The 15,213-nt window shown below is 52.1% G+C and overlaps 2 protein-coding genes across 2 annotated transcripts; one reads left to right on the plus strand and one right to left on the minus strand.

Moving 5' to 3' along the window:
- Window positions 1-821: 821 nt before the first annotated feature.
- Window positions 822-9,533, minus strand: BDV14DRAFT_198502 (glycosyltransferase family 4 protein; the record flags this gene model as incomplete). Its single annotated transcript, XM_073772976.1, has 7 exons — window positions 822-1,466; window positions 1,513-1,723; window positions 1,772-2,231; window positions 2,280-6,447; window positions 6,495-9,278; window positions 9,327-9,416; window positions 9,468-9,533. The coding sequence occupies 7 exons, from the start codon at window positions 9,531-9,533 to the stop codon at window positions 822-824; spliced, it is 8,424 nt and encodes a 2,807-aa protein (XP_073630004.1).
- Window positions 9,534-10,349: 816 nt separating this feature from the next.
- BDV14DRAFT_188669 (spherulation-specific family 4 protein) lies at window positions 10,350-13,384 on the plus strand (the record flags this gene model as incomplete). Its single annotated transcript, XM_073771098.1, has 6 exons — window positions 10,350-10,591; window positions 10,733-11,084; window positions 11,357-11,646; window positions 12,468-12,665; window positions 12,759-12,885; window positions 13,067-13,384. The coding sequence occupies 6 exons, from the start codon at window positions 10,350-10,352 to the stop codon at window positions 13,382-13,384; spliced, it is 1,527 nt and encodes a 508-aa protein (XP_073630005.1).
- Window positions 13,385-15,213: the final 1,829 nt, after the last annotated feature.

The following is a 15,213-nucleotide window of genomic DNA, read 5'->3' on the forward strand; positions in this document are numbered from 1 at the left end:
ATTACTGCCTCAGGCAGAAGGTCTCGTCACGTGTTTTCGGGGAGACGCGTTTCACTCCGCGGTTGCAACTCACAGTTGCTGGAGTAATGAGAATAGCCTTCACAGAGAAGATCAATCCTCTTGTCCCCTGAACACCCCGTCAGGATCTCACAGGCGCAAGCCATCTGATAGGGAAGACGTTGCACTGCCAACTTCAGAGCACACGTGGGATAGGCGGCATAAACAGCCTGCCAGTACCAGTGCAGAGCCAGCGCCATCAACGTGACCTTGCGCTATTCCAAATTTAGTTCTAGCTTGACCCCAGGATGGTATAGTGCCTCTATTATTGAGGTGTTCTTGTTGTTGTCTTCTCGGTGTATCTATTCTCCCTTCCGCCTGACGCCTGTTGTTGTTGTTGTTGTTGTTGTTATTGTTGCCTTAGGCTCCAAGAACAGCGTCGCGTCCTTCTGCCTTACATTTCAGGCCAAAGGCTACAATGTCGCCTCGTCCCTGCGGGCGAGATATTCAATAGTCAAGATAGTAATCTCTACGACTAAGTAAAGCTTTAGTTCAAAGCACGCATACTATCAATACGACCTCTGAACTTTATGCCCTTCATGGTTTTGTATTGGAGTGCTCCAGTGAATCTGTTGTCCATCTTGAGTTCTTAACCTGGAGGTTGTGACAAAGTTGGACACGGGTCGGCCCGAAAATATATATTGAACAAGCTCAACTCAAGATAAACATTATATATACACTTTCTATCCAAACATTACACAATAACAACCAAATAACTTAACGCTAGTCTACCCAAAAAGACCAAGTAAGGCAAAGTAAAGTACCTAAACAGGCGTCGCGACCCCCGAAGAACTCGCATGCCTTGAATCCCTCCAAGCGCGCCACGCCCGTGCCGGAACAGCCTGGTAAATAGAATCCGGCGTACTCGGTAAATTCCCAATATAAAGTCTCTGCGCAGCAGTCTTCTCCTTGACAGCCAATACACCAGAAGAATTGCTACTCGACACCGCACTCCTCGCAACGAAGCTCTGAGCCTGATACTTGCCCAGCCAAAGCAGCTGCTCGTGTTCGCGGAGGTACCGGTCCGACGAGAAACTATTCAGCACGTTCTTGCGCCCCAGCATGCCGAATTGGCGCCGTTTTTCGGCCTTGGCGTACATTCTGTGCGAGATGGCGGCGATTTGGTCGGGGGTTGGGTGGAATTCAAGCGTTGGTGGGATTTCGCCGTCGCTGTCTTCGGCGAAGGGCGCCCAGGGACCTAGGAGTGCTAGAACGCGTAGTTGGGCGCGGGCGAGAGAGTCGGCATCGTTGGGAGCGACGACTTCGCTGAATCGTTTGCCGGTTGCGCGGTCTGTCACTACGCAGAAGGAGGCGCCAACGTCGGTGCAGACTACGGGGGTGCCGGTCAGGGCGGCTTCACCCATGGCAAGGGGGAGACCTTCGGAGATGGACGAGTTCATGAAGAGCCACTACAAATGTTAGTATGATCACTCTCAATATGGAATGAATACTTACCGCATCTTGCAAGACGACCGATGGGTTGCCCAGACCCTTGAGCACAACGTGTTCGCGGAGACCCTTGGACGCAATGACTTCTTGACACTCAGAGGCATAGGCCGGTGCGCGCTCCATGTCACCATAGATGTGCAGACGGTAGTCTCGGAGACCCCATTTGTTGACGATCAGATCCGTCGCCATAATCGCTGTCTTGATGTCCTTGACATACCTGCTCAAGTTAGCATCGCTTCTGAATTGAATTGGCCAGGAGACGTACCGAATATGCGACAGCATGACCGCGGTCGGGGTATCTGTCTTTATTGTTTCAATCGGCTTGTATCGCTCCATGTTGGTGATACCATTGACCACAGGGTCGATCTTGCGACTGAACGCGCGGCGGTGCTGGAGTGCCCCTTCGGCGGTACCCAACTCGATCTCCCAGCCGGGGTTGAAGTACTCGGCACAAGGCAGGACGACGTCCGCATGATGCTCGATGAGGACACAGGCAAGATGGCCCAGAGAGATCAAGGTGGTATTGACAAAGGACGAGTCAAATGACACAGCAGACGACAAGAACACAGTCATCTCACGAAAGCTGACGCAGTGATCCCACACATGAAGAGCACACTTGCGCTTCGCCTTGCACATTATACCATATGTCGCGCCCGTAAAGTGATGAGAGACTTGGAAGACATCCGGAATGCGCTCGGGAACTGGGATGGAGAAGATGAAAAGATCTAAACAGTCAGTATTTGCCGGTCGCAAACAGTCAAACGAGTACTTACAGCGATGCCACATATCCAGAGCACCGTCCAGCTGCTGGAGCGAAGGATGCTCTGCATTCCACCACTTAGACACTGGGGTTGTGTCGTCGACGTCGTCAGTCAACCAGAGCTCACGCCAGGCGTCTTTGACCGTATCGCTCATCCAGACATCGTTCCAGCTGCGACCGGACTCAAAGTACGTATTGAGGTCAACCAGTGCATTGGTCGCTTCCTCGATATGATGCCGCTTGAGATTCGTGGTTCTTGCGCACTTGACGAGCTTGGTGAGGATTGGGATAAAGTGCTTCCTGATGTCTTCCTTTCGCGTCTCCTGCGATCGCTCGACGACGGCCGAGTCGAGGGTATTTTGGAACACGCCGTGGGTAGGATTCATGAAATCCAATCCCCACTGGGGTAGAACGGTAAGGGATTGGACATTTCTCTCCGTCTGGAACTTGGGGACACCATAGTCATTGGCATTCTCGGAGATGATGTGCCATCGGATGCCCTTGAGGTCGTTCACCATGTCGCGACGACAAGCCGAAACACCACCAGGCTCATTGGGCCACGTTGCAGTATCCATCGCGAGGACATGAAGCTTGGTGTCGGTGTCTTGCAGCTGCGTGGAGAGTGTCCTGGTATTGATCCTGGCGTCGCCACCGATCCCAAAGCTGTAAAGGTCACTAATCTTAAAGGCCATTCGCGTCCAAGCACTAATGTCCGGATCGATGTCAACTCGTGCGAGAATGGTGTCGACCTGGCTGTCAAGGTACTTTCCGGCAGCGTCAAGTCGACCGAAATCGCGATTGCGCCAGTATGGACGAAGGACTCGGTCGGACCGCAACAGGAGTTCATCCAGCCAGGTGGTCGTGACGGCGTCAAAGTCCTTGCTATTCTTCCATGACTTCCACAAATGCGTTCGTGCTCGAGATGTGGGAATAGGTCGGGTCTTGATGTTTAGCCCCAGCAGGCGACTGGCGAAGTTTGTCTTGATCGATTTGAAGAAGAAGAGCGGATTGTCGTGCAGGAAACTGCTCTTGGACGGTTTCTCAAGGACATGGAACCAATCCCCCTCAATCATAGCAGGGGTAGGAACCTCCCTACCATTGAGTGTTGTTGCGATTACCGGATGAAACTTATGGTCGTATGTCCATTTAGCGTGATGGACATCGCCGCCCTGTGTGAAGGTTGCCTGGCTGACTCGGGGGTAGGGAATCCATTTGTCTTCGCGTTCGGGGCGATGAGGTGGTGGCATGCACCAGGCGACCTTGATTTGAATATGAGGGAAAGTGTACTCAGCTCGGAGGAGCTCATCGTCGAACTTTGCGTTCTTGCGAAATTTATATGTGAACTGCAAAGGGTTGACTCCCTGCATCGCGGAACCAGACACGATATAACCACTCTCATCATACTGCACCACCTGGCCCTCTAGCTCGCCGGCAGTGCATTGTCTCTGCATCGGAAGTTTGCGACCGCGCGAAGTTTTGCGATCCTCGGAATATTCGTATATAAAGTTGTTGGTGGGCTTACCACCACTGTACTCCTCACGCCGGCGGAGGACGAGCTTGTCGGAGTAGGTGTTGACGGCGAGCAGCTGATTTTGGTCTTTGGGCTCATGGGCAAGGTCGCCCGAATATTGATACAGCAGAGTTGTTCCATCAGCCTGCGGCCGACTGAAGCAAGTGGTTAGGCCGTTGAGACTCTCAATGATGATGCGATCTTTCTTAATCTTTGTCTTCCATCCTCGCGTGCTCCTGTACACCTTGGACACCTTTTCGCGCCCATGGATAAGCACCAAGGGAATCAGAACGCGCTGAAGGAGTTTGCAAAGTGACCATACGCTGTTGAGCAATATGGTCACCGGCCAAGAAAAGATCAAGGGCTGTCCTCGGAGCATATACTCCAGTTCACGCTGGTACTGCGGATCAGCAACAAGCGAGATAATCACGAACTTGAGACAGGTCATGATGCTGTGGCGAATATAAACAAGAGATACCTTCATGGCATCACTGAACCGTACGTTTGCACCGATCGGTGGGGGAAGACGACTCTGAATGGGTTTCTCATAAGTGGTGTCCAAGAAGACTGGGTAGTCTGGATAATCCTCGTGCTCCATCCAGTTTTGCGCATAATGATTCACTGATAAAGACATTGCAACACCAAGATTGTACCGCGCAACATATGCCCCAACGCCTTGAAGGTCGTCTGCGCCCACTTGACCCTGGAGCCAGGCAAGTTCATCCCTGGTGAGTCGACCGGGCTTTCCAGCGCAACGACGAAGGAGAAATGACCGAGCCGACCGAGGAAGTTCGTCCCATTGCAGGTCACAATCGATACCAAGAAGGAGGTGACGAAGAAAAGTGCGCTGACCGTGGTTGGCGACGCGGGCGCATTCGGCTGGGGATCGCTCAAGCTGGTACTTGACGCCTTCCGGGACAGACAGATCATAGTCATCGCGATGATCACCGACAAGGAGCTCGGCCATCATGGACTGGTCATGCGAAAACCCCAGTTTGGCCTCAGCAGTGGCCTGAACTACAGCTTCTGCGATGGCTCTACAGTTGCGGCGAATGTTGGTCGTCCAGTCTTGTCCAATGAGACCAGGTCCAATGACGATGAAGATGTGCAGCTGCTCACCTACCAGACGACTGACGGCTCGTACCCTTTGCTCAGTCTGCAGGAGATGCTCAGCTGAGACGAACTCGATGATTGTCTGGCCAGAAGTCCAGTGGCGGAGGACATCGCGAAGCAGCTTTTCAGCATTTGGAAAGGCAGCCTGGACGAGCGCTGAATTCTTCGACGCCAAGTCAGACCCAATGATCTCTTTAACTTCAAGGCCAGGATGAGTCAAAGGATCCAGTCGGTGACGCAAGTCTAGAGAAAGAGCGTTGATGTTGTCGAATGTTTGGGCCAACGTGGTGGGAGAGAGGTCCAAGTAGGGCTCGAGGGAGCTGCTCGTGTAAGAAGGCCGCCCGATCGTGGAGTTATCGCGGCTTTGGGTTTCGTTGTTACGTCTGAATGTTGGCAGACCAATATCGGATAGCCAGAGCGAATAAACAGCAGCAGTCCAGGTGCCAGAGCCGAGCGAAATGACACTGCTCCAGGTAAAGGGGGGAATGACCTTGTGCATCACAATCCCGACAATGAAGCCAACAATCGAGCCCAATGCAAGACACCTCGCAGCTTCTGGTCCAGTGAAGATGCGGTTGTACTGATAGAACAGCAATCCACTGTACGCTCCGATGTAGGCCAGGTACATGATCGTGGCCCGCTGAGAGCCTTCAAAGGCCCACATCAAGGCTAAAGTCACCGCAGTCCCCCAGATGTGCAGGAAGAAGAACTTGGCCAAGTTGCTCCAGTATAGCTTTTTTCTATCGCCCGAGTTGTGGGAGAGGACTTCACGCAGGCTATCCAATGAAGATATGGCCTCGGTGTTCTTTTGGGTCACAGCGGTCCATAGAGGCTGAGAAACAGCATCCAAGATGAGTGCGCCAGTAAGGTAGTATCCAAGGCCAAAACCAACTGACAGGCGATACTCAGAGCTTGATGCTGTCGATAGGCCAACAAGAGCCTCGCCAGTGAAAAGTGCTGTCCATTTGTCCATGAGTGCAATGACAAAGTACAGAATGCCACACCAAACATCAGCACCGGTATGGCGCCAATGAAGAAACGCGCTGTGCATGTTCAACCCCTTTTGCATATCTCCCATAGTGTCGACGGCGGCCTTGAGCTGCAAATTCCATGTTGGACTGTAAGGAAGGGGAAGTTTCGTACGCGAGAACCGACAGAACCAGACAAGGAGGAATATTGTCGCTGAGTATCCGTCTGCCATCTTGCGAACGAACTCATCATTGGCGCGTCGCGACCAGAAGGCTCGTTTGTGTTCTTTTTGTACTGCCGCATACAAGGCTTTCCGTGGGACTGAGGAGGAAGAAACGTCCTTGAGAATGTCGGAGCCTTCGGACCTTTGAAGCTGGACGTACCAGTTGACGACATCGCCGTCGGTTATCCGAGGGATGTTGAGGTACCAACTATTCCATTGCGAGATGACACGTCTGGCACCAAGGAGGAGAGACAGTAGGAAGATGCCCAGAAGGCAGAGATAGATCACCGAGTCATGGCCAACCCAGAGGGTCACAATGGGACCGATGAACAAAATGGGAATGCAGCTCATAATCACGGTTCGCCCCTACAAACGGTTAGCAGATGATGAGGTAAGTAGACAGGAGAGCTTACCGATTGGAATTCGAAACCAGGGAGTTGGTAGATGGAGAGCACCGACAAAAGCATGAGATAGGTCGCGAGGAAGAAGAAGTAGAGGAAGAACAAGACTCCGGCAGGGAATCCCTTAATGCAACCGATAGTGATCATGGCAATGAGACCACCGACCAAAGTCACGGCGAGACCAGCTATAAAGCGAGTCATGACGAACATACTCATTGCAGGAAAAGCCATTGCATAGAGATAGTAGCTGCCCCCAGAGGTGATCCAGCTGCCAAAGCCACCGCAGACGAGAAGCGCAACCATAAGAGCAGTTGTCGCCAGTGTTTTATCAGTGTCGCTCATGAAGGTTGTAAGATACAGACCGCGACCGACTGTAGTGAGCATAGTGATATCGATGAGAGCAGGCAGAGCAAAGATACCGAGGAACGTGATACGGTAGTAGAAGGGTACTTTACGGTCTTCACCGTTAGGATCTAGGTCAATCTCCATGGAAGCATATGCTGTCGGAATCTCAGTGAAAGCTTCTTCTCGGCGCGTGGGCTGATGCTCATCAAAGTACTTGCGGTAACGCGCGGCGATAATCTTGCCTAGAAGATTAGGAGTCATGTCAAAGTAAAGGTCACATCGTGCGCCTAAGGCATACATCTCGGCAAAGCAAGCAGCTTGAATAGTGTGACCATTGGGAAGGGGATTGCGATCGAGGACTTCGAGGTATATCTCATTGAGGGCAAGTCGGCGAAAGGCACAGAACACGGCAAGGGCAAACATGTCCGCACAGGCGTCAATGGGACCGCTAAGAAGAGTGCCCTGAATGACGGTCGTCAGCTGGCCGAGAGTAGTCGCATCGCATGCCATGAGGATATGAGGAAGGCGCGAGTCAATCTCCTTGAAGAGGGCAGTTGCTGCTGCGGCTTCCGGGGCCCAACACCCTTGCGCTTGATACCACGCAAGACGTGAAGCCACGAGGTCTTCAGCGGATACCTTGCCGCTGAGATACTCACTGGAGCTCAGTTCCCGCATCTGGGCGAGCGACGGGACTTCCATGAGGTTGTACTCGCAGCAGGCACGAATTTTGGCCGTAAGGTCGGCGCACTCCTGGCATAGAGTCAACGACAGACGTCGCAACCAGAGCATCGCCTCGGTCGGGGTGAGCTGTTCAATATCGCTGACGACACGCGTTGGAAGCTGCCATTGCTCTGATAGAGTGTTGTTGGCAGTAGCAAGCGCGACTTCTGCCATGAAGCACTGATGGCGAGAGTATCCCCGACTGGACATGAATGTATGGAGAATGGTACCAGCGCGCTCCTTCTCAGTCTTGCCTGAAAGGTAGATATCTAAGGAACCGATCGGATTTTGTTCAAACATTCCCCAAATCTGAGCCTCATACCGAGTACGAAAACCGGAGTGAAGCCCGGAATAAATTCGAAGACGATCCTCATCGTTGCCTCGACATACGACAAGAAGTTCGTACAGTTCCCTGGCAGGTCGAGCACTTTCCAATTCTAATGTACCCAATGCTAGAAGGTCTCCAGCGATTCTTCTCAGTTCATCTCTCTTCAACTGGTCGAGCAGGTTGAGATCGCGGGTGTGACGCTGACCCTGCAGCAAGTCCTCGATATCCTTGGTGGTGCAGTCCATCCCCAACTGAAAGCAGCCCAAGCCAGAATAGTCATTGCCATCCTGGGAGTAGGAAAAGGGATTTGTCATAAGAGGTTCGTTAAGTGATGGCCATTGCAGCTCATCAATGACAAAGACCTGACCATCCGATGAAGGCTTGAAAGCAGGAGGAAAGAGGGCAAGCTTGGATGCGAGGTTCGGGATAAAGTGCTGCAGCGAGTCAAACAGTTCGTTGTGCCCACATGGCACAGGGTCAATCTTCCCATTCTGACGCCAAACATCATGAGCCTCCAGGGCTTTCTCGTCCTTCATCCACATCAACGCTCCAATCGGCTCGTGGACGACAGTCCTACGAGAGGCAACTAGGACATCGGTCAAGGCGGCCTTTGGACCAATCCAGCTCATGGCACTGTTATAGTTACACCATTTATAGCTCCGATGCAGAACATCATGCTGCAGCTCAACATTGTCATCGACCGTCTCCCACATGGCGAGCGTCGACTCGCCGATCGGTTTCTGTGCAGCAACCACTCGCATGACTGTCCGCATCTTCTCCATCTGGAAGTAATTGCGTCTGTCGCCATTTTCTAGAATAGTTCCATTGCGGTAGACGACTCCCCGGATACGCGCCATATCGATTTCGCGACATGTGCTTTCGGGGAGGTAGTCGGGGGGTGCAATCTCAAGCCAGACATCAAGACCCAAACGATTGATGAACTTGACGACCTCGTTCAGCACTACCGGCTGAAAAAAGTCGATAAAGTCTGCCAGTAGCACAGCATTGAAGCGCGACTGCGAATCGTTGGATCGTCGTAGACAGGTGGTGAGCGTCGTTGCGAGGATGCCCAGGGCACGAGTTTCCTCATCGCCGTTGAAAGTCCGATCAGTTTCGACGAGCTGGCGAACGTCAAGCCGCGCGAGAATGTGGGTAGCAATAGTACCTCCTGCTAAGACATCCAGTACGCCATGGTTCAGAGGGTCAAGCACGAGGGTGTCCCATTGGGCGATCAACCGGCTTTGCTCCGCGGTTGGAGGATTCCCGAAGCTCCCAAGATAAACCCCAAAAGACTTGGGCTCTGGCACTGCGGACGAGGATGTATACAGGGTCGGCGTCTTTTCCTTCAGCTTTTCAAGATACCGCGCAGTCACGGATGGGACTTCGGAAAGCTGGTGCCTCGTCTGAAATGGTCAGCTTAATGGGTTAAAATATAGCAACAGCGCACTCACCTTCCAGACCTGATATAGCTTGCCGCCGAAGCGATATAGAATGTACACGGTACCGAGGACAATTGTCGCTAGTAAGCAAGCCGCAAGAGTCTATACTAATCGTCAGTCACTGAAACAAATGCAAACAATTCTGGAACCGACCCTCAGCCACCAGGTCTCCGTCATTCGATCCCATCCCGTCGCCTTTAAACCGAGATATTCAACCATGGCGACGGCAAACCGAAAGATGAAACAAAAGACAGAACACCCAAGAAAGCAAATACCAAAAAGGGTCCAGCAGGGTAGGGAGTGAAATTCCGATCGCGACTGTGCGGATGGAGTGGGTTATGTAGATACCAACCAGCACAGCGTACCGCGACCAGGATCTGTTGTTCGAGCCTCAGCACCTGGAGAAAACAAAACTTATACCAGATGTGTCTGTTACTTCAGGAATGAGACCGACCCAGAGGCGCCCAATAAGTTGCGACAACCGATGGGCCCAGGTAGGCCAGTAATCTGTCTAGGTCCGGCCATACCACGATTACCACTCATCACAACGACGGGCTTTGCCGGAAATAGATCGCCTAACCGGAGGCCAGGGGGGGCTGAATGCAAGTCTCACCTGGCCAGGGAGACTAGACATGGGTATGGGACCGCGACTCAGATCAAAGAACAAGATGGCTCAACCATTAGGGCTGGCGAGAACCGATAAGACCCGTCTTTGTTGAGTGCCCAGAGCTCGTTGTCTGTCTGCCTCCATTGTTGCTTTTGGGCGCATCGCCGTTAGCCTGGATCAGAATAGAAGACAAAAACTCTGCAGACGGCGCTAGGACTAATAAGATAAAGAAAAGACAGCGCAGCATCGCCAGGCGACATCTCTCCGTGTATCTGTGATACATGTTTCTAGACCGTTCCGACCCTGTCACTGTGTCCCTGTTCGACCTCGATCTCTGGTCTTGTGCGAGTGACCATTATTCATTTATTCTCAAGTCGCCTCTTCGCGTTGATTCCTCTTTTTGCTTTCCCCGTTTACTACAACCACCCATGGAGTCCCTCAAGCATACGACCGAAGGCAGGAGGCCAGCCCTGCACCGCAAGTGCCAGCTCCGTCGCCGCTGGTGGGTAGCGATTGGAGTCGCAGTAGGCATCGTGGTCATCCTAGTCATCGTGCTCCCACTGGCCCTGATACTACCAAACCGTGGAGACAAAGGGAGTCCGTCCAGGGTGATCTTCCCGCTGTATATCTACCCTGAAACGAACAGCACCTGGGGACCGTTGTACGAGGCGTATGTCTGACATTTATTCTTTGACCCTGATTCTGCGAGGCATCCATTACGAGACAATCTGGAGATTGCGATCGAAGGCCTGCCTACTTGTTTTCTTTTTTCACTTATCTTACCGACTCATTCACTGATCATACCAACTAGAATCCAATCCCACCCAGACCTCAGCTTTCTGGTCGTCGTCAACCCACAAAGCGGGCCTGGCAATGGCTCTGCCCCAGATGAGGCATACCAGGTCGCTATCCGCCAACTTGACACCTACGCCAATGTCCAGAAAGTGGGCTACGTGCGCACAAACTACGCGGAGCGCAATGTCTCCGAGGTCCTCGACGACATCGCAACCTATTCCGGATGGGAAACCGAGTCATCCGACCTCGCAATGGCGGGGATCTTCTTTGATGAGGCGCCGCATCAGTATGCTGAGGGAACGGCCGAGTACTTGACCAGGATCAATGCGGCGGTTAAGGACGCGACGGGGTTGCAGGGTGATCGAACGGTGAGTCTCCAACTTCCAAAAGATTTCGATGAACCTGTGAAAAAGCAAGAGAGTGGGGGGTGTCTGGAATTGAGATCTGGCGATCTTGGTCGGTGGAGCTGTCTGCCTGCGCGCTTGCAAACTTGCGAGATGCACTGCGACCGAAGATTCTTCGTCTCCGCTCTCAGCAAACTACATTACAGGACATCTGCATCTGCATCTCCATCTACACAGCTAGTTGCATATGACTCACTCTGGAACACGACAAGGCCAGTGCTAACTGCAATCGACAGGTCATCCTCAACCCCGGCGTCATCCCAGACACCCGGCTATCCGTCCCCAACACCGACATAACCGTAACATTTGAGCAATCCTACAGCCACTACTCGACCAGCCAAGAAAGCGTGCTCAAGGCAGCCACAGCCGACCGCGCAACGTGGGCTTACATCTTCCACTCGGTGCCTGAAATGAGCGAGTCCGAGATGCGCCGCTTCGTCGACGACATCAGCCACAGGGCGCAGTACCTGTATCTTACCACGCGGACGGACAGCTACTACGAGCATTTTGACAGTAGCCTGGAGGAGTTCTGTAATGTTGTGCCGACCTGAATTTTGTTGGTTTAATCTGGGCCTGGAAATATTGTGAAGCTAGAGAGCCAGCTACGCCGTAGAGCCAGCTAATCCTGCGGTATCAGCCGTAGCGCGCGCAGTGGAGACGGCATTGAGGTGGCAGGCAATCCCAAGAAAACTAAAGTAGACCGTCGATAGCAAGCGTGAGACAGATCCATGCCTGTGGAGACTGCTGTAGCAGACAATTGGCCATGTTTCGCGCGGAACAATTGAGTTGCTGGGGGTGGCTTCTGGACTGCTGTACCTTATCGCGAATAATGACTGCACAATGCACCATGTTCTTTCAGTCTGAATCAGCATAGGCAACGATGACGACTGACAAGACAAGATAATGATTGGAAGACAAGGCAAGGCAGCAAGCGCCAGCCTCGGATCTCAAAACCTCGCTGCTTCAATCGGGGCGCAGCTGCTGTGCAACGTAGACTACAATAGTACATAAAAGGTCCTATAAATCAGCCAGCCAGCGTTGCGTGTCCTGGCGCCGATAGATTCCACCGAATAAGCAGCGAGATTATCTCAGATGCCGATTGGATTGATTGACCATTTATTCCGTCGAATTAAACGCTACATACAGAACAGCACACCGGGAAAGCAATACCTACCTCCCTCAACCATGTCCCCGAGATCAACCCTCGTCGTACCCCTGTACATCTACCCACTCACCAGCGAGACCTGGGCACCGCTTTATGCAGCGTGAGTTTTTCACTACGGAGTAGATACTCACCAGCCAAATCAAACAAGCCAAGTCCTCCAACGATAACAATGACAAATGCAGGATTGAATCCCATCCGAACCTCCCCTTCCTCATAATCATAAACCCAAACAGCGGGCCGGGGGACACCGAGTACCCAGACGAAAACTACACCCGCGAGATCCTCCGCTTGAACAGCTACGCCAACGTGACAACGATAGGATACGTCCGGATCGATTACTGCCGGCGGCCTTTGGACGAGGTTGTGGGTGAGATTGAGCGGTATGCTGGGTGGGCTAGGTCCAGCCCCAAGCCAATGTCGACGTCTGGGCGCCGAGGAGATGTAAATGAATCGGGGGCGGGAGGAGAAACAAGTGGGCTCGGCATGCGCGGGATCTTCGTCGATGAGACGCCGAATCATTTTGACGCTGAGAGGGGGGTGTATCTTGCTGAGGTGAGGAGGGTTGTTAAGGGGGTTGATGGGATTTTGGGGGAGAGATTGGTGAGTAGGCTCTTATTTTCCTGATCGTTGCCTCCAACTCAATTTCTGGCTCCCATTCTTCGGTGGGAAATATGGATGGAGAAAGCCGGGAGATCCTCGGCGCCATTTATCCAGTCCATGTTTGCTTTTTCTACCCCCTGCACTCAACAAATGCGCAGCGACTGACGATAGAGCCCGCAAGGTCGTGCACAATCCAGGCACAGCGCCCTCCGCGGCACTTCTCGCAACACAAACAGCAGACCTAACAATAACCTGCGAAGAACCATACCACCACTACCGATCAGCCGAAGTGCAGGATTGGCTGGGTCTGAACCCGATGGCCCGCGACCAGGCCGGGTACATGGTTAGCGGCGTGCCGGCCGAAGCGGTGCAGGAGTTAGTGCGCGAGTTGCGCCACCGGTCGGGGTATGTGTTTGTTACGGATACAGAGGTGGATTTTTATGAGTCCTTTGGGGAGTCTTGGGCGGGGTTTGTTAGGGCCATGCAGGAAGTGGATTGATTTTGCCTTCAGCTAGACTACATGGTCTAGATAGCGTTACACTTGGTCTGCACTTGGTTCCTGGAATTGGTATTGCTTTTGCGGGACTGCAACTGCTGTCATCTGTCTTACTTCAACGGCAAAATTAGATAACATGGCGCCAATCTGAAACGGCTGTAGGCAATGTGATAGGTGTTGGGCGTTGCTTTCGATCAGCGTACACGTGGCGCTCGTATTGGTGGCTTGTTGTTGAGGACTGTCTTGTACTATTTTAGCTGCAGCTCGGAAGGGCCACAAATCTCGATGAGTGTTTATTGTGTTACCTTGCGATCTGATCACAATGGATTTCTAGAAAATGAAGTTCGATATTGACCTTGCATACGGCTGATGATTCCGAGATCTCATTGAGTTGACAAATCGGAGAACTCTCTAGGGAGAGAAACCCTAATCCCCCACGGCAACCCAGCGCAAAAAATAGCGTAGCCCAAAGTCCATGCTTCACATTGCAGTATTGTGAGAAGCCATTTATTCGACTGACGCCCAAGTCAGCCTTGAAAAGAAATAAACCCAGCTAGCAGGCCCACATAACAAGACAGCCGGTACCAAAGCATCGCACCAACTCGTAACTGCAAGCCACAGAGATTCATGGCTTTGATCCTGAACTCTGTTATCTCCAATGGATATTGACACTTGATACAGGAAACAGTAGCCGGCGCTGTCATGTAAACCCAGTTGTTGGATGGCTTGTCATAGTTCAGCCGCTAAGGCTTGGCTGGACCTCTATTGAACCTATGGTCCTCCGGCACGCGCTCTATTCTGGTCCATATATGCAAGATATACGTGCTTCGCTGATGTAATTGTATTTATGGAGGTCCGCATCATTAATCAGGTACCTATGTACGTCAGCCGTCAACAGGAAAGCAGGTGGGACGTACAGAAACATGTGCTCACCTTGTACAGTGGCTGCCTCGGAAAACTGTAGGAGCGGCGGGTGACGGACAGGAATGCATGTAAGAACAGAAGGCTCTGTAGCCATATTTAGGAAAAAGGTACCGACGACCCCATCCCGGGGTTCCTATATTATCGATCAATAGTGCACGCCGTCGGTCCAGTTTGTAACCTTACCGAGCTGCCGGGGGCCGAGTAGGATTGGCGGACACTCAACTTTTGCATTCTCATCTTTGGTTCTGATAAGGACAAAACGACCAGGGCTTGTGGCCGTTTCCAACTTTAGAACGTACAGGATACTTTTCTGTCGTACCACGAGTGTCAGGGCTGCTTCCCCATTGTCCGACGCACCGGGATTGGGAACGGGCTTGCCAAACTAAATCTATGGACCCCCTACGCCATTGAGCGAGAATTGAGGACAGTATTGATGGTGTCCAGCTGCCCACGAACAATGATCACGTTTTTGTCACAGGGGCCTCGGTGGAATTGGCTTACAGACTTTGCTTAAACTACTGAAAGCCGAGGGTTGCGATCCAACTGCAATCGACCCAACGTGATAAAAGATAATAGACCGGCAAATGATGGACGACAAGAAGGATTTAGATGAAAGCTAGACGACGGCAATTTCAGCCAGAGAGCCCTTCAACTTGAATAAGTCAGAGAGAATCACTGTGGTAGATATCACAGTCAAGGAGAAGTCATATTCGGCCCGCCGAGTAAAACCTTGAAGCTTATCATTATAGTACTGAAGCACTTCCATAGTATCGCCAGTGGAGGATATCGGCGCCACCACCGGAATAGTGTCATTTGCAACCATCCTTTAATACCACACATCCTGGGCCTCCTGTGCTGAAGTCATGGCATCTGGTATAAAAGCAAAAACGTTTCCATTGTAAGGATAG

Source organism: Aspergillus stella-maris (assembly GCF_047715825.1).
Source record: "Aspergillus stella-maris strain CBS 113639 unplaced genomic scaffold BDV14scaffold_16, whole genome shotgun sequence".
NCBI lineage: Eukaryota > Fungi > Ascomycota > Eurotiomycetes > Eurotiales > Aspergillaceae > Aspergillus > Aspergillus stella-maris.